At 37.4% G+C, this 24185-nt stretch overlaps 1 protein-coding gene and 2 long non-coding RNA genes across 4 annotated transcripts in view; 2 read left to right on the forward strand and 1 right to left on the reverse strand.

The window, feature by feature from the left end:
• Positions 1 to 24185, reverse strand: part of Otogl (otogelin like) — a 149978-nt gene that overhangs the window by 98762 nt on the left and 27031 nt on the right. For both annotated transcript variants that reach the window (XM_031349232.1, XM_031349231.1), the window contains exons 11-21: positions 20550 to 20656; positions 20178 to 20303; positions 18532 to 18640; positions 17656 to 17702; positions 17088 to 17233; positions 15894 to 16017; positions 13762 to 13939; positions 9065 to 9189; positions 6971 to 7180; positions 2599 to 2764; positions 1587 to 1661 (exon numbers count right to left, since the gene is read on the reverse strand). In XM_031349232.1, the coding sequence (XP_031205092.1) occupies positions 1587 to 1661; positions 2599 to 2764; positions 6971 to 7180; positions 9065 to 9189; positions 13762 to 13939; positions 15894 to 16017; positions 17088 to 17233; positions 17656 to 17702; positions 18532 to 18640; positions 20178 to 20303; positions 20550 to 20656 (1413 nt within the window). The remainder of the gene's footprint in view (positions 1 to 1586; positions 1662 to 2598; positions 2765 to 6970; positions 7181 to 9064; positions 9190 to 13761; positions 13940 to 15893; positions 16018 to 17087; positions 17234 to 17655; positions 17703 to 18531; positions 18641 to 20177; positions 20304 to 20549; positions 20657 to 24185) is intronic.
• LOC116075825 lies at positions 9115 to 13496 on the forward strand. The gene is made up of 2 exons (XR_004112721.1): positions 9115 to 9197; positions 13467 to 13496. It is a non-coding gene; the product is annotated as an uncharacterized LOC116075825 (long non-coding RNA).
• LOC116075826 lies at positions 14132 to 14911 on the forward strand. Its single transcript, XR_004112722.1, has 2 exons — positions 14132 to 14205; positions 14866 to 14911. It is a non-coding gene; the product is annotated as an uncharacterized LOC116075826 (long non-coding RNA).

Below are 24185 nucleotides of genomic sequence, written 5' to 3' on the forward strand. Positions count from 1 at the left end.
ATCATAAAGGAAGTGAGGCAGCCAGGACTATATATTATACTTCTTCCAGGTTGGGAACAAGGGTGTAAATATAGTCATGATGCTAAATATTTTTGGTTTGGGCACCAATGAAGGATGAATTTTGTTTTACTACATTTAAATAAATAATGTTAAGGATATTAAATTCACAAAAGGCTCTTCCAACACTTGGAAGGAGACTATAGACAAGGAGACTAATAAGCAATGGCTTCGCTATGGCTTATGCAGTCCCAAACTTGTGTTAAGGATTGGACCCCATTGTGATACTGTCAGAAGGTGGGACTTTAAGAGTTGCAGCTTAAGGCACAAAGTGATTGGGTACTGGAGAAACCACTTCTGAATAAGTTTATTACCTGAAGTGAATCATTTTTAACCTCTCAGAACTGATCCGTTTACAAGGGTGGATTATTACAAGAAGATTTGGCTTCCTTGACTCTTTGTGCCCTATGGAGCCAACACTTTCGGGCCCCCATAACTATGAGTTAAGTAAATCTTTATAAAGTGGCCAGACTCTGGTATTTTGTTATAGCAATGTAAAACAGAGACAATTTTTAAAAGGGGGCAGGGAAAAGAAAATAGGTATCCCTGTTCAGGCAGTAGGACAGGAAGGGAAAAATGGATTTCACCTACATGAAGTAAATAAAACCAAGTTAAATCAAGGGTTGTTAGGAATTTTTGAGATGAGTATGCTGAGCATGAGAAAGAAGTCAGAATGATTCTCAGAATTCTGACTTGGGAAACTGTAGATAGTAACATATTCTATACAGAAAAAGATGCAGTGGTTTCTCTGTGTTTTAATTGGGGGTGGTGGGGAAAAGATGGGATTAACTATAAAGGCAAGTTGAGTGTGAATGATAGTTTGCTGTTGATTCAAAATGAGCTGACAAGCAAGGTGTGCAACCGAGCAAACACTGCCAAGCCAAGTGCCTGGGCATAAATCCCAGTACCATTATCAGGTTGCTTAACTACATGTGTCTGTATAAATTGGGATAAGACAGTAGGACCTAGCTCTTGTAGTTGTACTCATGGGTGCTTAATTAATAATCCATATAGGAAGCTCAGAACAGTGCCAGGAAAGTAGAAACCATGCAGTCCTGTCTCGATATGATTACTGTCTCAATGTCATTATCTACAAATGGGAACCACTGTGAGCACCTGCAGTCCAAAGAAGAAGGATCCTGGGAGATAGGTGTGAATAAGTAGGTAGCATGTAGACATGACTGCATTTCTGGCAGACAGGCTATAACTAGAATGAGTGGTATTCTGTGAGTGTTGTTAGATATGGCTTGATGAACATCATGAGAACATAAGTGACTCCTATGTGTCTTATGGTTCAGACCTATTCCAGAATTGATTATTTTTGGAGCCATGTAGATGAGCACGAATCTATAAGACCTCAGGATGTAGTTTGAATGCCTACCCTATTCTTAACATCTACTAACAAAAGCTTATTTTAAAGGCCTTATTTTATGACAATTAAGTTTAGAAACATCTATTCTGAAACATCAAGTACATGTCTCAGACATTCCATATTCTAATGTGATATATATATTCTTTAACACACCTACCATAAGCCTGAGGGTGTTGGGATGAGCTCCCCAGGCTGGTAAATGCTCCCCCTATAATGACACCGGCAGTGATATCTGTAAGGGAAAAGGTGAAGTAAATAAAATAAAATATATTTTTCCAACAGAAACAAAATGGCAGTTGACTCTGTGCTCTGCAATTGGCCACTGTATTCTATGGGACTGCACAAAGCTATGTTGTACAAACAATAGACAACTAACTAAACATAGTAGCTACAGATTTGGAGTGTCAAAATAGTTCTAGATTGTTTGTTTAGTCCCAAGAAGTCACTGAATGACCTTCAGAAAAACACATCTGCTGTATATTTTAACCCTATGTGCAAAACAAAAGTCTTTACTTCCTTGAGGGTTCACAACTTTTTCCATGAGAATAGAGAAGACAATTCTACCACTCATAGAACAGGGAAATATAAACCTTGTTTGTGATTAAGGTGTGGAGAAATCTAGTAGAGTGGAGAAATAAACTTCAGGGTTAACTAGTAGAGTCTTTCCTATTTTTTGTAGCTTTCTGTGAATAGCTCACCACATTAAGCAAAAAGCACATATATGCTCGGCCTAAGGAGTGGCACTATTAGAAGCTGTGGCCCTGTTGGAGTAGGTATGGCCTGTCATTGTGGGTGTGGGATTTAAGACCCTCATCTTAGCTGCCTGGAAGCCAGTATTCAGTTAGCAACGTTCAGATGAAGTAGTACCATGCCTGCCTGGATGCTGCCATGTCCTCACCTTGATAATAATGGACTGAACCTCTGAACCTGTAAGCTAGCCCCAATTAAATGTTGTCCTTGTAAGAGTTGCCTTGGTCATGGTGTCTGTTAACAGCAGTAAAACTCTAACACACAAAACAAAACAAAAAAACAAAAAACAAAAAACAAAAACAAAAAATCTAGTAATTTAAAAGAAACAAGAAAAGTTCAGATACTGAACAAGAAAAGTTCTTCTATCAAAAGAAAATCAGATACCATCTGGCTGTTGTTAAGCCCCCTCTGTGACTTACATGGGCACACAAAAGTTAAGTGTGTCTTCATAGAATTTGCCTTCGGGACAGTTACATCCTTCAGCACAGTCGTCTTTGCACTGCTCAGGGGAGGAGAGAGAGGTGCAGGAGCGGAGGCAGAGTGAGGAACAGTGGTGGTACAGCATCCCCTTCTGACACACCACAGCTGTGGATAAACAAGTATCCCTTAGGAGACAGTCACACAGGCAAAGGAACATGTTAGGTTCACTTATACACCCAAAGAAAATATAGATCGTTAGACATACACTATCTTATATCAGTGAACACATCACAGATTTGAGAACAAAATGAAATATATGAGTGAATAAATATAAGGTAGGTATGTTCATATGTGTATATATATACATGTATATATATATATATGTATATATATATATATATATGTAGGTAGGAGAGAGAGAGAGAGAGAGAGAGAGAGAGAAAGAGAGAGAGAGAGAGAGAGAGAGAGAAACTCCGAACCTCAGTAACAGACGAAATTCCTATTCCTCAAATATTCTATGGCACCTTTAATTCTTGTCCCATATTTATTTGTTCTTACAAAAGATACTTTTAAACATTTGAATAAATATCTGTAGTACATTTAAATCTTCATAATGAGTTATTTTTATCATAGTTTGCTCATTATCACTTTGATAAAACATTGACCAGAACCAGTTTGAGGGAGGAAGACTTGCACATGCTAACCACAGTCCATCACAATCACAAGGAAAAGTCAACACAGGAACTCATGCAGGACCAGAGTCAAGAGCCATGGAGTAAAGGTACTTTCTGGCTTCTCTCCAGGAACATACTCAGCTACCCTTCCCTGCCCCCATTAATTTATTTATTTATTCTCTTTACATCCTGATTACTGCCCCCTTCTCCTTCCAGTCCCCACACACAGTTCCTCCCCTTATCCCCCCATCCACTTCTCTTCTGAGAGGGTGGAGACCTTCCTTGGATATCCCCGACCCTGGCACATCAAATCTCTGCAGAACTAGGCTCATTCTCTCCCACTGAGGCTGCACAAGGTGGTTCAGTTAGAGGAACTGTATCCATAGACAGGCAACAGCTTTTGGGACAGCCCCTGCTCCAGTTGTTGAGGGACCCACATGAAGACCAAGCTGCACATGTGCTACATATGTGCAGGGGCCTAGGTCCAGCCCACGTATGCTCTTTGACTAGTTGTTCAGACTCTGAGAACCCCCAAGGGTCCAGGTTAGTCCACTCTATTGGTCTTTCTGAGGAGTTCCTATCCTCTCTGGGGCCCACCATCCTTCTCCCAACTCTTCAGTAAGAGTCAGGAGCTCCATCCAGTGTTTGGTTGTGGGTCTCTGTTTCACTCTCAGCTACCATCTCCTTTCTTTCTTTCTTTCTTTCTTTCTTTCTTTCTTTCTTTCTTTCTTTCTTTCTTTCTTTCTTTCTTTCTATTGGATATTTTCTTTATTTACATTCTCCAATGATATCCCCTTTCCCAGTTTCCCCTCTGAGAAAAAAACCCTATTCCCCCACAGACACTCTGCTCATCAAAACACCCTCTCTGCTTTCTGACCCTGGTATTCCCCTACACTGGGGCATAGAATCTTCACAGGACCAAGGTCCTCTCCTCTCATTGATGACCGACTAGGCCATCCTCTGCTACATACGCAGCTGGAGCCATTAGTCCCACCATGTGTACTCTTTAGTTGGTGATTTAGTCCATGGGAGCTCTGGGGGTACTAGTTAGTTCATATTGTTGCTCGTCCTCAGGGACTGCAAACCCTTCAGCTCCTTGGGTCCTTTCTCTAGCTCCCTTGTTGGGGACCCTGTTCAATGGATCGCTGTGAGCCTCTACTTCTGTATTAGTCGGGTATTGTCAGAGCCTCTCAGGAGACAGCTATATCAGGCTAGTCATTCAGCACCTGTTGGCATCCACAATAGTGTCTAGATTTGATGATTGAATATGGGAAGGATTCCCAGGTTGAGCAGTCTCTGAATTGTCCTTCCTTCAGTCTCTGCTCCATAGTTTGTCTCTGCACTCCCTCCATGGGTATTTTGTTCCCCCTCTTAAGAAGGAACGAAGTATCCACACTTTGGTCTTCCTTCTTCTTGAGTTTCTTGTGGTTTGTGGATTGTACTTTGTGTATTCTGATCTTCTGGGCTAATATCCACTTATCAGTGAGTCCATATCATGTGTGTTCTTTTGTGATTGGGTTACCTCACTCAGGATGATATTCTCCAGATCCATCCATTTCCCTAAGAATTTCATAAATTCATTGTTTTTAATTCAGCTACCCTTTCTTAAACATCCCAAGAACACCTATTCAAGGATGGCACAGCCCATGGTGGGCTAGGACCTCCATCAATTAGCAATCTAGAAAATCTCCCAGTTGTAAATCACAAGTCAGTCTGAAAAAGGCAATATCTCAGTTAGTTAATATTCTCTTTTTCCCAGATGATCCTAGCTGTACCAGGTTGACAAAGCTAACCAGTACAATCATCACCATCCTCATTGTACTCTTGAAACCAAAGTAAGCATTTATTCCTCTGCAAATGTGGCACAATTTGATTATATATATATATAATGTATATATATATATATATCATGTTTATACATTGTTTTATATATATGTGTGTGTACATATATCATGTTTATACATTGTTTTTAAAACAATTTCTCTTTAGATCAAACTGAACTAAAAATGGCAGGTTAGTAAAAATATTCCAAAAAATATCTGCATAATAACAATATTAGCTGAAATGCCAGTGTCCATGGGGGAAATCTCATGAATTCCTACCCCTAGTTGAAGAACTATAGGCAGTGAATAACTGCTGAGAGTCAGTCTTCTCCAGAGACAATCCCATATAGGTTATCTAACCCCAAGTGCTCATCCCTAGACACATATACATGTAAGCAATATTAAAGGGACTCAGCAGGTTGTAGTCATACATATATACGCAATGGTAACAACTAAAGAAGAAGTCATAACTTTGAGAGGGGGTAAGAAGACATAGGAGGAGCTGGGGGGGGGAAGATAGTAAAATGGCATAGAGAGCTCATGTTTAAAAATTTCCAAAGCTATATATTAAGTTTAGAAAATTAAATGAAAATTTCAAATAATTAATAAAGATATTACTTTTTAAATGTTTTTCTTTACTTAAACAAAAGTCTAAAACTCACTGAAACAAATACTTTGCCCATTCTGATTCAAACATAATTAAAATGATGTTAGGTATGTAGTGCAACTTGGTGGGAATAAGAGTGGAGAGCATTTCCAGATGCCATAAATAAGGAGGGAAATAAAACACAGAATTTGAAGTAGAGAAGAGGAGTGTTAATCCTAGTTGTCTTAGATCTTGTATTTCACTCATGTGGTAATGGAAAATCCTTCATAAAACAGGACATTGAAAAGCCAGGTTGTAGAGATGGCTTAGCCATTGAAGGCTCACAAAGGAAACATCAAGAAATTGGAAGACTTGGGTTGGAGAGATGGCTCTGTCATTAAAGATTAGCTCACAACTAAAACATGAAGGAACTGGAAGACCTTCAAGCTGATTTCTCAGAGATGAGAAGCCTTGACTGAAGGAAGGACTAAAGCAGAGGTCAGAAGGGATTCTGCATAAGGGACAAAAAGGCTAATATTTCCAGCTTTGCAAGCTCTGAGCCCTGATCTTAAAGCAGCTAAAAGCTGCCTGTAAATAATGAATGTAACAAGTTTTCAGTAAACTTACAAAAAACAAAACAAAACAGGAAGCCCAAGGATTATAGCTGGAAAATAAACATAGGACATGACTGTATCTCTCTACCTTAAATGGAACAGCAGATACCATAATAAAGAGTATTAGATTCCAAGAACATGAAACAGTTAGTGCCTAAGGCACATTGGACCTATTTAACTACAGATTAGCTATGTCACAAAGCATCCTCCTATTTCATATTCTTCAATATTTAGATATGACATTTCCAAAATAATAATATTTTCAATTTTTTTCAAATTAACCTTAAGGCTTCTTTCAAGATACATAATCATACTCTAACTCAGTAACAAATAACCCAGTTATTAACATTTTCTCTCTGTATGTCTCTCTACCTCACTCCCTCGTTCTCTTTCTCCTTCCATCCCTCCCACTCTCCCTCCTCTAGTTCCATGGGTTTAAATAAAGGGTCTCACACACACTAAGCAAGCACATTGTACTCAGTCCTATGTTATAAGTTCTTTCTTCTAACATAGCTCTTGGTATTCATTTGTTTTCAGTACGTATACACCATGAGAATATTTCAAATAGTTCGTATACAATCTTGGCATCTCTTTTAAAAATTAAAAATGTCCACTATGAACACAAAGCTGTCTAAAGAGTTACCCGGTCATCTGTCTTGTGATGTCATACTCACCACAGAAGGAGATGTGAGCTCTGAAATCAATGGGCACGCCGCGCTGGCCGCACAGGTAGGCATAATGGGCAAGAGCATTGCACAGGCAGGAGCTTCCGCATTTGCAAGCATCATGGCGACACAGCTGGTAGTACAGCCCTGGACTGACGTAGACGTGACAAGGAGCAAAGAGCTCCTGGTGGATGACATCACAGTGCGCGGCATACCCAACTAACAGACAAAGGAGCCATGAGTCTTTCCTATACCAGGCCAGAGATTACCCTAAGAATGGGGTACCAAAACTACTCAAGTATCTCCATTTTCTAGAAACGTATTGTTTAAATGAGTGCCAGTAAGTTCAGCAACTTACACAGGGAACAGCACTGAGTCAACATTCAATCGTCTCTGAGCCAAAAACAAAAACAAACAAACAAAAAAACAAACAAACAAAAAACCTAGTGTATGTGAATAACAGGAGCAACAAAAGGATTGGCAGAAGTGGTAGTAACCACAGTGAGCCTGTGCCTGAGGATCGCCTCAGGAAGCCTGCTGTTGAAGAACTGGGGCTTATCATCTCCAGACCTCTGTGTGCATAACAAAAGTGGTTCCTGATAATGGGTGTAATGACAAGTTTGTTGAAAATGCCATTATTCCCAGGGCGGCCAATCCCTGCATTCCAATGGTATCTCAAGGGTGAAAGACAATGGAGCAGATGCATTCAGCACAATGCAGTGTCCAGTGTCTGGCAGACATGAGAAGCTCAGTTGTGTTTGATTAATAAATTCATGTGTGAAAAAAAAGAGAGAATAATGAATAGAAATTAGAGATTGGAACCCGTTCTGACATCTGTGAGGTCACTATAATTATCACTATATTATTTAAAGCAGGTTCCTACAATCGCACCTTCAAGTCAGTGCTGAGCAAATACAATGGTGCTTGGGACTGGTGAAACAGGTGTAACAAGTTTGGGGAGATACTGTCTTTCAGAGAAAGGAGACAAGTTGAGGTATGTGGTTCTGTGATGTAAGTGGACCTTATTTGAACTGATTCCCTCAGAGATAAAAATCAGTCAGTCTTTGTACTGTCAGTGTTACTGAACAGCTGATGGACATCAGACCCTTTTCACTTTCAAGGAACAATACTGAATGTGCTTTGTTGAAAATGTCAATGATATTCATGTGTAATATAATATTTTCATTAATTCTTTAAAAATGTTATACAATGTATTTAGATCATATTCACCATCCAACTCCTCCCAGATCCAAGGTATATTTATTAATAATAAGCATCCTGGTAGTTACCCAAGTACGATTTTCTTGCATTAAATTAGTGTACATATGGGAAACAAATGGCTGCATACTGTTGGTGGACAAATTTCTCACCCCAAGAATCCTGAAAGAGCAAAATAACTCACTGATAAGGCCATTCTATTGTGCTCTAAGAACCTGTAGATCAAAACGTATTTCCACTGGCATTAAATAAAGAGTAACTCAAAAAAAAAAAAAAATTCTAGTGAGAAACTCTCCTGAGTCCTGTTGGGAGTAGGTGGTGTTTGTTTGTCTATTTTCTTTTCTTTTGTTCTCTTTGTCAATTTACCTATTTGGGATTTTCCTGAAATCACAGCTCACAGCAAAAGTAAAAAAGAAAACCTCTGAAGCAAATACCACATAAGACATAGAGTGCAGGAGAAAAGGGGTGGAAAATATGGTAAAACGGTGCCTAGTGACAGTTATAAAATAAAGAAACAGCCGGAAGAGACAATTTATCAAGTGAATCCACCAAAACCTTTACATAGTAACTTAATATATAGCAAAGTCTCTGAGGATTTCCTGCATCTGAAAACTCCAAAATAGCCTGTGTTTGAGAAGAAGAAAGTCATAAATACATAATGTGTAAATTTTTAAAATGTAAAAGAATAGCTTGTTTGCTCTTCTTTTCAATAACCTTAATTGCACTTAAAAATCATGGATTTAGCATAGGCTTGACCAAAAGCACACAAGGAACGAACGGCAGACTCTTATGATTATAAGTCATGATTTAAAATCATAAGATTATAAAATTAGTGTAACATATTGGGCATCTCCCCTAAGTCTGCGTGTGGAAAGGAGGACTTACTGTTCTGTTGGTTAATATTGCAGGGATCCACCATCGGGACATGGACAGGCGCGAAACACGTGGAGGAAACTCTCCACGCATGTGCGTGAAGCTGTGGGGTTCCTTCGATCATGCCTGATGGTGAACTAGAAAGGTAAGAAAATGTTCACCGTCATCTCTTTCATTCCTCTTATTTGCCTATATCCTTCAAACATTCAAATAAGTAAATACTCTTTTTCTTAATGTTCAAACAAGTCTTGGAAATTCAAGTTCTCTAATAGTTTTAGAGAAATAATGGTATCAGCTTCCTGCCCTTGAGATTTTTCAACGGGCTAAATTATGAACATACATAATTTTTATCGAGTCTTCATTTCTGTCTTGTGAAGAAAACACCCTCCCTTGTGCCGATTTTACAAAGAAAACCAAAAGCTCAGAGAAATGCTAATCAGTCTCATTAAGCTGGCGCCAAAGAAAGCCAAGCATCAGATTTGGCTCCTCTCCGATAACCAAGCATCATTCACACAACCAAAAATTCAACCTGGGTGTAGTTTAAGGTGAATATGGAAACGTAGAGGTGCATAGTTCACATGGTCTTTTCAAGCTACTGACAAATAGTATGGAGTATAACAGTCTATACTCTTGGCTCATGATATCAATTTATATTGGAAGGGCTGAAATACTAAGCAAACATAGATTAAAATTGGGGTGAAAGTTGATATAAAATCCTCCTTCCTTCACGTTGATTCACCTGTTCAGTTTCCTCAGCAGATCAGAACAGAAGAGAACCACCACCCTTTTAAAGTGAGACTGCAGAGTTGAGTGGCCAAATGTGAAATTCCACCTTCAGTAGCCTTCAAAAGCCATTCATTCAACAGGTGACATTTGTTAGTGATTTCACTATCAGACACTGTGCCAGACCCTGTAAAGACTATACAGATCAAGGCAGACCCAGGCTTCTAGAGGAATATATTGCGCATAGCCTAAGATCTGTGCTCATGGCTACAGTATATCTGAACAGACGGGTGGGCTTGACCTCCATTCTCACAGTGCCCTTGAAGATGAGTACTTAATTACCATCTAGCTGAGACTTCTTCTTCAGGGACAGAGGATGAGATCACCTTCCCTAACCCCTCCTTCCTTTCCCTATTTCTCAGTGAATCCCCATGATGCTAAAGAACTATAAGAAGCCACATATAAAAGTCTCATTTTGTTCAGATGGCTGTACTAAGACTCAAGAAACTCCCTGACTTACAACTTTCTTCCCCTCTATTTCCCAGCCTTCCTTCTCCAGCCTCCTCCCAGAGAAAGCAAAATATCTCATGGTTCCCAGGAGGAGCTACCCAGAGTACTGCTCTCTTATTTCATTTAGTTGACTTAAAACAATAAATTTGTTAAAGATAGGAACCAGAATGTAGGCCTGTTTATTTATTGAATTTCGCTTTATAAAACGGCCTTTCAGTTCACCAAACTTTACTTAACTTGCTCTAGCAGGGCATGTAAAAATAAATTCTCAATTAATATTTTTCCACTAAACTATGTTTGTAGCTTCACATTAACCTTTGTCAAGTAAAGAATTTTAACTACTTTGCTTGGAAAGCTAAACAATGTCCGAGAGTTATCTGTGACTGAAATATTATCCTGTACTCTTATCGCGCCTGAATGTTTATGCACAGAGGAGCCTGGTGCCTGAAAACTGGCAGACAGATCTGCCATTTGTTAAACACTGACTGCTAACCCATTCTGACAAACAAGGCCAAGGAGGAGGACTTTAACGTCTTTCTGGACATTTGAGCCAAGCCTCCTAGAATGGTTTTGTTTTGACAATATCATAGAGACATTGTAATTCTAACCTGAAATAAATAAAAAAAAAATAGCCAAATGCAAATAAATTATATGAGATAATGTAAAATAAATGTTTAATTTTTAATTAAAACTTCAGCTCTCATTACATAGTCAGTGAACTTCTTGGTGCATTAATAAAAGTTCTGTTTAGTTCAGTTGATACCCAGGATAGACAAGAATTCTGTAACTCTAGGGACCAAGGATAAGCTCCCAATTCTCATTAACCCTGGCCATTTGGTGTGAAAAACTGATAAATGATCTTTTCCTTACAACTAAACTAGATGTAATTCTGGCTAGATGTGAACTAATTTTTTTTAAAGTCAATAATGCGTAAGTTAGTTTGAACAAATTCAAGATTAGAAGGGGAAGAACCACAGAAGGAAAGATGATATGTGAAAGTACTCAAAAAAACATGTTATTTAGAGAACCACTCTTCTATGACATGTTCCCTGGATGCTCAGCCCACAGAGACCTTTAAACTGATACCGTGTTTCTGGCTAAGACCACAAAGGACCACATTTATTATTTTGAAATTACCTCAATATATTATGGGCATTTTGGGTTCTTGCCTCACATAGCACTGAATATTTCTTCATTAGAATGTTTTATATTGATATTGTGGGCTGGGTTAAACTTTTATGTATTTAGGATGTGCAATATAAGTCTTTAATGTTGCACGTGTCTACTGTGTAATGGTTTAGCCAAGCTAATGAACACATAGGGCACCTCATATTCTTCTCATTCTTGCATGAACAAATGTGTTAGTTATCATCTTGGTAACTTGAAAGTATCTATCACTTTGGCTCTTGGTATCACGCTGAATGATAGAACTCTGTTCATTCACTGATCAACAAGTCCCTTCCATTAACCCTCAGCCTGGCTCAGCACCACTCCTGACAGCCATCAGAGGGGTTATTTTTTCAATTTCATGGTTAAATCCCTTCCTGTTAATGCAATACCAATTCCTGGAGAATGAGTACTGTGTTATCCCACTTAACTGGTTCCCAATGAGTCTCAGGCCAAATGACTAATACAACATGATCCTGCTTCTCATGGACAGTGAAAATGCATTTTTCCTATCAAGGAAGGCTTGCAGACTTTATGGTTTTTCTCCCAATACAACACCAATTTTTCTAAAATCGAATGAACTTAGATACCAAAATTTGTAGTACCAAATAATGCGGCACAGTTTAACTTACTGTCATTAATACAAGTGACATTAAGATTTTCTAAAAGGCTGCAAGTTTCTAAAAGCAGACCACAGAACTTGAAAGGCAGCAGAGGAGAGGCCAGGAGGTGGCAGTTAGCCCACATTCTGAGATATTGCATAAATTCAAGCCTCACTACAGGATGTGAGCTAACTCATAGTTGCTTAAACTGAGGTCATGAAACATAGAATCATATAAATGAAAGGGGATCATGAAAAGTTTGGCAACATCCAAAGGTTTCTAAATGTGTGATCACCCAAACCAAATTCCAAATTAGGTCATGTGTAGCATACACACCTGTAATTCCAGCAATTGAGAGGTAGAAGCATGAAGATCAGGAGTTCAGGGCCAGCTGTGGCTAGACTGCAGATTTGAATCCAGCCTGGACTACATGAGACTTTTTCTTATCCCTAAAATGCATTTAAAAATTGGTGATACACATTTATAATCCCAGCATGGGGGGGGGGGTAGAACTAGTTGCATTCCTGGTACTTGATATCCTACATTACCAGTATATCCTAATCAGTGAGTTCCAGGCCAATAGAGGTCCTGACTCAGAAAAACCAAGGTGGTGGCACCTGAGGGGCAACACTCAAGTATGACTTCTGGCTTGCACAGAAAACACACACACACACACACACACACACACACATCAAATATGTGTTTCCTTCAAGGATCAACTATGTAGCACTGCATGACTCCACTGCAACTTTGAGTCTGCACACACAACTCACACTTTGCATTTCACACACTGTCATACCACACATCAACAAATGCTTCCTGGAACGCCTCATTTTGGATTTGAGACTTTTGTATGTAATGAATTGCAGTGTTTATACTGTACAAAGATTTTTACTCTTATGTAAACACATGGCTTCATTTAAGGAAATATATTTTTAATATTTTTATATAACCATTATGCCCATGTAAGTATCAAATTAATATATCTTTGAGCAGTATTATGTTAGAATTTTTGCTTTGTAGGAACTACTGTTTTACTTGTTGATGGGTTTTATTTTAAAATTCATTAAATTTGGGCTTGAGATTAGGCAGAATTTTTTAAAATATCTGCCATTTTATACTATATATTTGTGTGAAAGAGCATTCTTAGTGTTGATTATGAAAATCAGAAAACTGAGTGACCCTGAATAATATAGAACATGCTATATGCCCTATAGGGTGGTATATTCAATTCAATTCTTTATAGAAAAATGAACAAGCACATTCATCTTCTTTTTATGCAAAATTGCTTTCATCCTTAATAAATGGTAAAATTATATGAATATCAAAGAACTGTTTAAAATAAGTTTCCTTATGGTTTATTACCACTACATATTTGGTATATATCTGTATTTTCTGTATTTATATCCTAGGAACTACATAAAGTTTCATGGGTAACAGGATCCTGAGTGTGAAAACCTTAAGAAGCCATAAGATAAGTGACTGAATAATTTGTTTGTTCCTGTGAGGTCTTAATTTCTCCTCTAATTAGTGAAACAGACATACTAATCCAGTGGATAACTATACAAGTTAAATATGATGATATAAGTGAAGCACTTAGCCAGTGATTGCTGACCTCCTATCAGTTGGGTAAACATTTTTAATGAATCTCTCTCCTTTAAGTTGAAAGCCATTAAACTGAACAAGCTGCACATAAATCACACTTACAGAAAGTCATCCCTGATGTTGCCATTAAAGGTGCCACATAGACCTAATGTCCTTCTTTTCCAGGCACTGGAAAGCTGAATGTAAATTCTTTCTCCATCAATAGCAAACAAGATCTTTAAACCAAAGGTGGTTCTTAGGAGAATGAATAAGGATGACAGGGTTTGAATTTCAACAATGCCTGTAGGAAAAGAAGATACATAAATTAGTGTTGTCACATGCATACAGTGTTCTGAAATGGCAGAGGACAACATTGAGCCTCTCCTTCTGTGACATCTGGAGATGGTTAGCTAGTTGGCAGGTCTTGCTTGTGCTCCAGGACTAAACCTATCCCTAGTGGCTGATTGCTTTTCTCTTATTTCTTTCCTTCTATCTCATTTCCCCTAATCTTCTGATAGACTGCTGCTGTTGACATGTAATCTCCATGGACAAACATCTTGATATTAGGTATTTGAATTCTAAATCATCCTTTCCATAGAGTATGTGTTTGTATGTGTGGTGTAAATGCATATGTCTATGTGTGGTGGGGGTGAATGGTGTAACAGAGTGTGATGTGGGGTTTTCTGAGGGGTTCGCATGGTATGGAGGTTGTGGTATAATATATGATATGTGTCTGTATCTGTGTGTGGTGAGGGATGTATCGGGTGGGGGTTGGGAGAAGATGTGGAACAGTGTGGTGCATGACATGTATGTCTATATATTTGTGTACCTTTGTGTATGCATGGTTTGTGTATGTTGTATAGGGGATATGGCATATGTATATGTCTGTGTATGAATGGTATGGTGTAGTGCAGCATATTACCCTAAAGTGGCCACGATCCATTAGGAAATATCAATTTTTTTCAAAACGTTTCCATATTTTTGTGAATGCCACAAAAAAGGAAAGCATATCTCTTGGTAATCATTATTTTATGAGACACATTTAGAGAGAAATTTATGCTCAAAACTAAGCTAGTGACACTGTCATCCAAAGCTCTTCTTCGTCCTTGTGTTAAGTTCATATACATATATGATATTCAGATATTGTTCTCAGTTGGGTTCCTAATACAATAAATCTGAAAACTATTCTTTGACTTATCCATTCTCTTCATTGCCTTCCCCATACAGCCACAACTGGATCCAGCAGTAAATGTGGGCCATTTGTGTTCTGACAGACCATCAATCTGCTGTCTTTTATCCATCTCCACTGTCACACTATCACTGCCTCGGAGTAGCTCCTCCATAGATCTGTCATGCCTCACTGTGTAGCATGCTGCATGTTGGATGTCTAATACCTGTCATCTCAAGTTCCCTTCCACACAAAGTCATATATATGTATGTGTATGTGTATATGTATATGTCTGACAAAATAAGAACAAAACAAACTATAATTCCTTAAGACTCACTGTTTATTTCCATCTATTTGACTAAAGTATGTGAGATCACCATTTCGTAAAATGGTCAAACAGTAACAATTTTATATTCAGGACTATATGAGTTTTCCTAGCTTGATTTTTGTGTAACATTGACATGTGATGGGTAACAGAAGCTGAAACGTTTCTGAGAGAGTTTTCACTGTGAGAGTAAAATAATATTCTTAATATCTCTGCTGTAAAGCAGACATAAACAAGTCCATCCCAGGAAACTCCCATGTATGAAACCTCTTCATGCTGTCCATCATACTCCACCCGCTTTCCTAGTGTCAGCTCTGGGTAGTCTTTCTCGACCCTTTTCAGGATGTAGCAATGCCAATTCAGTTATCTCTTAAACAAGCTCCACAGAGACTTACCCCTCCCTTCCTCACCTCCTTCATTCTAAGTTCAGCTTCAAATGTTCAGTGACATATCATCTCCTTCAGAGAACCCTACCAACCCTGCAAGTCCTTTCCCCAGTGTGGCATGGGCTATATCTCAGAGGCTATACAGTAAAACCTTATAGTCCCTCACAAATTATTATGTCTGTCTCATTTTATTATGAGAATCTGCTTACTTATGCAAATTCTAGGCCACTTGAGAAAAACAATAAGGATTGTGGTCTCCAGTGTATTTGGCAAAGTGGCACAGGTACCCCAAATCTTACATCATCAACCAAAATGAAAATGGCGTTTTGGGTTGAGTTTGCTGTTGGTGTTAATGCATTCAGATCTTGCTTCTTACCGTTCAGGGCGAAGCCTTGGTTGGGACTGGTGAGGATCTGGCCTCCCCTGCTGAGTGTCACTTGTTTGTTAAAGTCATCCTCCAGAATTAGAGTTATAGACTGAAGGCAGACCAAACCCAGGTTCTGCAGAAAAGTCAAAGTGTTGATGAGAGGAAGAAAGACAGAACAAGGAAGATGGGAGGAGAAAAGAAGAGAGAGAAAGGAGGTGGAGAAAGTGTGTACAAATAAGAATTTCTGGTATATATGAAGGCTGTGATATATCAAATACATATGTAACATAAAATGTTTAATAACATTTTCAATGACTCACCAGTAATTGGTTTTCCATAACACATAGTTGCTCACTTATCTGGTACAATTGACAAAGTTGTCAATAAAGAATACAACCAAGTTATTTAGGGCTAATTATAAAGTTAATTCAAACATGACTAAATTCTAATAAAAGAATAGAGCTGAAGCCAGGCATGGCAGCTCACAGTTAATAATGCCAGCACTCCAGATGCTCGGTGAGGAAGATGGCTACAAATTGAAGGTTAAGCCTGTGATACACAGCAACAATCGATGTCAACAGCAAACGAGCAAAGAAACTAATTGTTAATGTTTGCTGAAAAGGACCTTTTTCGGGAATTAAATTTGATCATTAAAGATTTTGGAAATGTTTTTGAAATTATTTTTTCCTTTTTAAACAAACTATTGGTGTGTTTATTTAAAGAAAATATCTAACATCAATATTATTAATATGTCAAAATTATTATATATTATTTAGTTATATGTTACATATCCTTTTAGAATTATATGAAACCTACTGGAGCCTATCCAAAAATAATACCCTGTGTAACAGCTAGTTTGAGAGTAAATTAAATAAATTAAAGCTTAGCCCTATCATGAAATCATACATTACATTTTCAAAAGCAACATATGCAAATAATCTTAAAAGTCAATTCATATAAATTTTATCTAGTAAAAATTATTTTTGTCTTTATATGTAAATATGTCTAAAATCAATGTTCTACTTGTCATGACCAATAGTGAGCATGATTCATTCTTTTGAGATATCTTAATAATGACGATGTCTTAATAATCGATACATTAAGAGTAGCAAATTGTTTCAATAGTACCGTCACATTATCTATACGGATGTGAAGCTGGCCTTTGAAGTATAGTAACTCCCCTACTGACTGTGCTGTGCTTACCTGTTCACAGTGAGCCTTCTGTAAAGTGATTGTGAATCTATCTTTTCCAGTTCCTTTCACAAGGATGTACTGACACAAGCCAATAAAAGAGTAATGGCGCCCATCAAAGGTGGTAAAATGAGAGTCCCCCACAACAGAGCACTGAACTATCAAAGATAAACAAAGGAGATGAAGTCAGAAAGAGGAGGAATGAAAACATGTGCTAATGCTTAAAAAAACAACAGGACAACTTAGCATAAATGAGCACACCTCAAAAGAATATCATTCACTTAGATTTAATGATCTGACAAATTAACCTATTAAATGTCATTTAAAAATTATTAAATGATGGCTTTTCCATATACTTTTAGGACTTGTATTTACCCACTTTAGCAAATTTTTAGCAAAGTTGCCTACTAGATGTTTTTAGGTATTCAATTTACCAATTATCCTCTATATGTAAGTTATATATTATTATATTCATATGTATATATGAGATCCATTCAAAAATAAATATTATTTTTCCTTCCAAATTTAAAAAATATTCTTCAGATGTTAAAATTTAGTTTTTAACATTTTATAAGATTACCTGGACAGTCATGCTCAGTGCAGTTCCAAACTCCACCAACACATACACTAAACAAAATGAGAAAAATATTAGCCTGACACAGAAAGTATGCTGACATTTGCCTCAATATTTTGCTTAATATACAAGATATATTAAGCCAATACGTTCTCTGTATCTGAATAGAAAAACCTCTCTAAGAAGTTGCACTAAAGGTTACAAACTGACTGACTGGTAAATAAGTATCCATTCTGTATCTATTTGCTGTCATAAGACACTACCAAGAAGAAAGAGCTCTCATCTAGTAGAAGGCAAAGGATCCTTTCCCTCTTCAATAATACAGGCGCTTCTAAGGGAAGAAAGAGTCTGATGGCATCAGCTATTGAGAATATGGTTAGTTATAAACCTGCATGTCTTTTGAGTATGCTGAGAGCATAGAGAATAGTCGTGGTCATGCAGGTTTCTACTTTTGCCAGGGACTGTACTGGAGGAATTTCATCCTTGCCCAGAGTCTGAGCAAGTTTAATAAGGAATTGTAAATCTTTCTGATCATGCCCCCAAACTGCCAAAAGACAGTCACTTTATAAAGTATTCAGTAGATAAACTCAGGAAAGTCATCTAACTCTAAGAATAAAACTATGTGTTAATTAATTATTATTAATAGCAAAAATTGGATGGGCAAAATATGAGCCCTGGATTTTATGAAATTACCAAGGGAGGTGATAAGAAAACAAACACATAAAGAGAGCCAATTTGTGTAGTTCAAGTAAAATACAAAATTGCATCCTGGAGTTTGCAGATGAAAATTAGCAACAAGTAGACTCTGCAAGATGCCTGTCATGGCCAAGTTGTTAAGTAGGAAAATACTCAGAAATTATTCTCCTCACTTGCACCACTTACCATTCAGTGCATTCTTGTTCGATTTTTGAACCAACTGAATAAGCTAATCCATGAAAGCTACACGGGCAGCTCTCCAAAGAGATGCAAGTTCCATTGTCCATTATGAGGCCTGCTTAAGAAACATGGATGTCACATATATCGCAAAAGAAATAAAAAGGGTCATGCTCTTTGAATAGATAACAACTCAATCAAATGTTGTTGAGAACATGCTTAGAGCGAGTTCCAGATACAAAATTTCCTAGACTGTCAATGAGTATTCTAGAAACCTAGCTCTCAGTTGGTATCAGTGTTAGGAAGGTTTCTTTCAATGAGTTTCAACTTTCATTTCCTGTAACTTACCATCAAAATCTCAAAGTTGGCCAAGGAGAAGAAAAGCAACTGAAAAGTACTTCTTTGAGTTTAATGAAAGAAAAAAAGAGAAAGTACATCCTTGGTTTATGTTCTATTCAGTCCAAGATAAAGAGATTTATACTATTGTCACCCAGCTATCAAAGAACTTGACAGCGCTATGCAATGGTCCAATGTGGTGTATTCATTATAGCTTTGTGAAATTAAGTGAGGACAGAACAGAATTTAAATCAGCTCTTCCAATCACTGGCCTTTTTCATAGTAAGGTTTTATAGAAAGTATTGGTATAAGGTAGTGCACAGAGTTATGTTCTGAAATCATCTCCTTATGGTGTATTTGGCTGTAAGTAAACATATCAAGACTACCACTGGTTTACTGTAGTGTTAACTCAGAAAGGGGCTGGGAAAATCACTTAACACCTCTATTTTTTTTTGAGGACCTGGAGATTGAACCTTGTTCTTTTGCATACTAGACAAATACTTTGACACCAAGATGCATGCCACAAAGCTCTATGCCTAATCTCCTTTTCCTAGTTTATATTTTTTTAAAGGGTGGAGAACAGGTTGAGCTGAGGATATGCCTCAGTGGGTAGAGTGTTTGCTGAGTTCACATGAGGGTTTGAGTTTGGATCTCTAGAATGCATAAAAGCGATGCACACATTCAATCCCAGAACTGAATTATTGAAAAAATAGATCCCTGAACATGGTACTCAGCCAGCACAGCCAAAATGACAAGTTCCTCAGTTCAAAGAAACACCCTATTTCAAAAAATCAGGTAGACAGTAATAGAGAAGTACACATAATACCAGTCTCTAGCCTCAGCATACAGATAAATAGATGCACAATACATCACAGATGTATATGCTCAAAGAAGTAGAGGCATAGAGAGTATGTTAGAGCCCCTTTATAGGCTTCTAGTCTTCTTTATAAATGTCTATCCATGCCATAACTTTAAACTAAAATCTTATAATGGAAAAATGTAAAGCCTTTTTCCTCAACTCACTTTCAAAGTCCAGAAAATAAAAACATATAAACTTTGATTATTAAATATTGAAAGAACAAACTCATCACCTTAGGAATTAAAAATATTAGAATCTCAGTTTCATGAAATTCTTATTTTAAAAATCCCTTTTATTAAAGACAAGCAAACATTCCTCCCAATCACTTCAAGAATTGAACTTCACAAGCTGCACTAGCTCTGATGTCTAGGGAATGAGCAGCAAGACTAAGATGTGTTCTTCACATAGTCGAGTACCACTTCAGAGGAGTATAGGCATGCTTTCCTCATGGGGTGCTTACCGTCTGCACAATAGCATCCATCAAGGCAGTGAAGATTGCTCCCAAGACACTGCTTGTCAAACGTACAGCTCGGTGGGCAACAACTGATGCAATCCCGGTGGACAAAGCTGTCGTCACATTTATCAGCTGCAATGGCCAGATAGTACCAAGAGTCAATTTTGGCTATGAGTCAATTTTATCCTCTTTCTTTCAAAAAAGAGTGTTTAGGAAATGTGTAAACTTACAAATGTGTGAACAGTTTTTTACAAAAATAATCTTATAATATATTAGTTTTGAGACACTGGGTAAACTAAATTCTGAATTCTAGAACTAAATTGATTGGTTTTTTATTTTATTTTTGTAAACTACATGGCTTGAACAATGCAAACATACTGCATGCTGGAAAGTCATCCCTCCAGTCTTGAATGGGGAAGCCAGCATGGGAACAGGCTCTGGCATACTCAGTGGCTGCTCGACAATAAGTTTCATCATCATCAGTTCTAGAAAGAAAGGAAAAAAAAGCATGGTTACATGGGAATCTAGACAGAATTCTGTCTTGGAGCCATAGAGTCTTAAAAGCAATGGGGGTCTGGTGAATACACTGATATTAGCTGGCATCAGAATGTGTGTCTTCCATGTCATACCTCACAAGAGACAAGAATGTTCAAAACACATATACAAGAGATCCTAGAGAAATATATCTACCAAAATTTAGTATGATGAAATTTAGTTCAACATCTTTATCATATCCTCTCCATAGTCTTAATACTTTCTCTATAGGTCAAGTAAAAACTATAATGAAAAATATTTATATTTAAATTTTTAAAAATTTTATGTGTATTTTTATTTCTACATAAAATATTCTAGACATTTTAAAATTTAGTAATTGTTAAATTTAGATAAAGCTTTAAATGAAGTTAAAATGTAAATTTATGTTTCTACAAAAATATCAAGGATGAACATCTTTTTTTCCAAACACCTCATACTGAATTGCCCAATACTCTGTGGGCCTCCTAAGGACTACAGTGGCTGTTCTTGCCATAACAGTTCAAAATATTTTTGAGAGACTTCATAAATAACATTCAACTTAAGATTTAAAAGGAGATTTCCAAGCTCTTTCACTGAAGCTAGACAGTTTTACAACACTGCCACAAGTAAATTATCTCTAATTATTTTCCTTGTAATCGCTTTAGAAGCTCTCTAAACAATAATTTCTTGTGGGATCTGCCAGTTCCCAGAGCAGATTAACAAGGCACTTTCCAAATAAACAGGTTTATAACAAGGTAGCTAGCTTGGTTTTCAACTCAATCCATACTCAAAATTAGAAAGTTAAGCATCTTCAAAGATAATGACCTTAAGAATGTTTCATTTTGTGACTCTTAACATTTTGGGTCTTTGTTAGAAAAGCCACCTTCTCAAATTGCCCTTATTCTGTGCTACTGTAATTGGAACTAACTAGCTTATCTGTTCCAATTAACAGAGCTTTATAAAGCAAAGGAGAAACCTGTCCACTTCAGGAGCTCAGAAAGTTCTAAGAATACAAACAGAAAAGACTTTTTGAAAAGAAATGTACATCAAAAACTGTTGAGTTTCTGGGAGCCATTTACCTTAAAACATGAGTGTGTTTCCCATAATAGTATTGATTTTGAAAGTGATTTGGGGCTTGCCAAGTGATGCAGCAAATATTTAAAATATCTGTCATTTCCTGAGTATCTACGTTACTCCTGGAACAGTGCTAGGCACATAGAATTATGGCACCTGATGAAAAGCATCGCAATCAGGCAAACAGGAAATTATTATCCTTACTTACTGAGAGAAAATGAACTTACTTTCCACTTGGATGTTATCTCTAATGAGGAAAAACAAGCATTAAATAGTAGATGTTTCAAATTCAGTTGACATTGTCATGCCAAAAATTAAAGTAATTTCTTTGCTGCCAAGTTCTTATAAGCAAACCCGGGAAGGTATGATTATAAAAATTGTACTGTTCCCATCCAAATGCTACCTCTTGTGTGGAGCCATATATGCAGTCCTTGATTTCTATGTTTCCATCACAAGCTGCAAACAAGTAAGTATGCCATTGCTGGAAAACTCCTCCTGTACCCTAATAGAATTTAGGTTTTCAGGGTAGAGATTATATATATGGACGTGGTTTCTGTTTCCATGTGTGTCACTTGGCTTAGGTGGTCAGCACAAAGATGGGTGTCAAGTCACATATACAGCTAAGGACTTCCTGGTCTGGCCTCAGTGAGAGAAGATGCACCTAACCCTTGAGAGACTTGAGGCTCCAGAGAATGGGGAGGCCTGGTAAGGTGGGGTGGGAAGGACATCCTCTTGGACACGGGGGTGGGGAGACAGGAGAGGAGGTATGGGATGGGAAGCAGTCAGAGGATAGGATGGGAGGGGGATAAAAAAAGATTAAAGAAGAAAATATGGGTGTTGTCAATTTCAATGTGTCATAATATAAGCAAGAAATGAATGTGTTTTCAAGCAGTTCGCCTTTTCCTGAACAGGATCTTTCTGAATCAGTTCCATAATAGGAGAGAAGGAAAGAGTCACTTATTTGTTACTTAAGAAAAGAAGGACAGAAAGATGGTAGGTGGTTGTGCCGAGTGCTAGTGAAAGTGCTAGGAGAAGTGGAAGCATATTCTGAAAAGTGTCCTGCTTCCATTTTGGCAACTGCCTCTAAATTCAAACACATGTCCTAAGGGTCAGCTAATTTAAACCACTACACAGTAACTCTCTATCTCACTGCTTTGATCCATTTGTCCTGGAGAAGGGAGAATCAGGGTTTAAAGAAAAATGTTAGTTTTTCATTGAATGTTTATTCAATGTAGATATAGGAGAGTACTGGGTTAAGTTTCAGTTTCCCTTTCATTTTAGAATGGTGCGTATTTCCTGAATGTATGTATACTCAGTAAAAGACATTGCTAGTCTTCTATGCCTCTGGGTATGACCATGTTTCTACATTCTGGTCCAACAGGCTTAGAATGTGTGCTATAGGGATGTATATCAATCTTCCAGGTTAAAAACTGCTAGCCCTTTGGTTCATTTCTCCCTTTCTGACAGCTAACATGAAGGCATAAGAGTGAGGGAGGCAGGTTGAGTCTTGAAATTGAGAATAATGCAAGGATATCATGTATCAACAGAACTGCAAGAGTCACTGTGAAACTTATGGAACAGAGCCATGATTTTAATCCAAGAGCAATTACTGGCTTGAACTTTTAAATGAGAAAAGTATAAACATACCATTTAATTTTATCCACTGTTACTTTGGCTATTGAAGAAGCCAAATTAATAAATAGAGAATGACTTTCCTGAATCTACCAAAAGATACTTTATCTCAGTCTACAAAAAAGAAGTGGGTGCTAGAGATGAGTATGACAAAGTCATTTAGGAAAGTTCCCAAACAATGGACACAAGCCACTGTGGAAAGAGATTACCTTTTTAATTCCATATAAATGGGGAGAAAAGGGACACGCCTACCTTTGTGGATCTTGAAAAGGAAAAAGCCAGTTGAGGTAAAAAAAAAAAAAAAAAAAAAAAAGAAAAAAAAAAAAAAACAACAAAGACATAACAAATAGTACTTACCTTTTAAAAAGAGAGAGAAGAATGTTTCAAAAATGCATAATAAGGTCACTGACCGCTGTCGGGGAAGAGAAGCTATCTGAGAGCTTTGACGCATTTAGGAACCCCTGGAGTTGGAAACTGTTTAATTAAGGCATGATTGCATGCAACTCAAAGCCAAGCCACAACGCCAATCAGTTTGCTCTAATATTCAGAAAACATCAGTACATTCAATATACTCTTATAATAAGGAATTGATCTGAAGAAGAGTATTTGCAGGTAACATAGTTTCAGTACTATTTCTACTTTTTTTAGTTACCTTTGATAAAAGTAGAGATCATAACAAGCTACCAAAAATTCAACTTGTTTTATTTGACCAAAAATTATTCAGCTGTTCTACAAAAATATTCTATTTTTATTTCTTGGCATTCATTAAATATTCAAATATACAAAAATCCCTGG

The sequence above is a fragment of the Mastomys coucha genome, unplaced genomic scaffold, assembly GCF_008632895.1.
Source record: "Mastomys coucha isolate ucsf_1 unplaced genomic scaffold, UCSF_Mcou_1 pScaffold4, whole genome shotgun sequence".
Classification (NCBI taxonomy): Eukaryota; Metazoa; Chordata; class Mammalia; order Rodentia; family Muridae; genus Mastomys; species Mastomys coucha.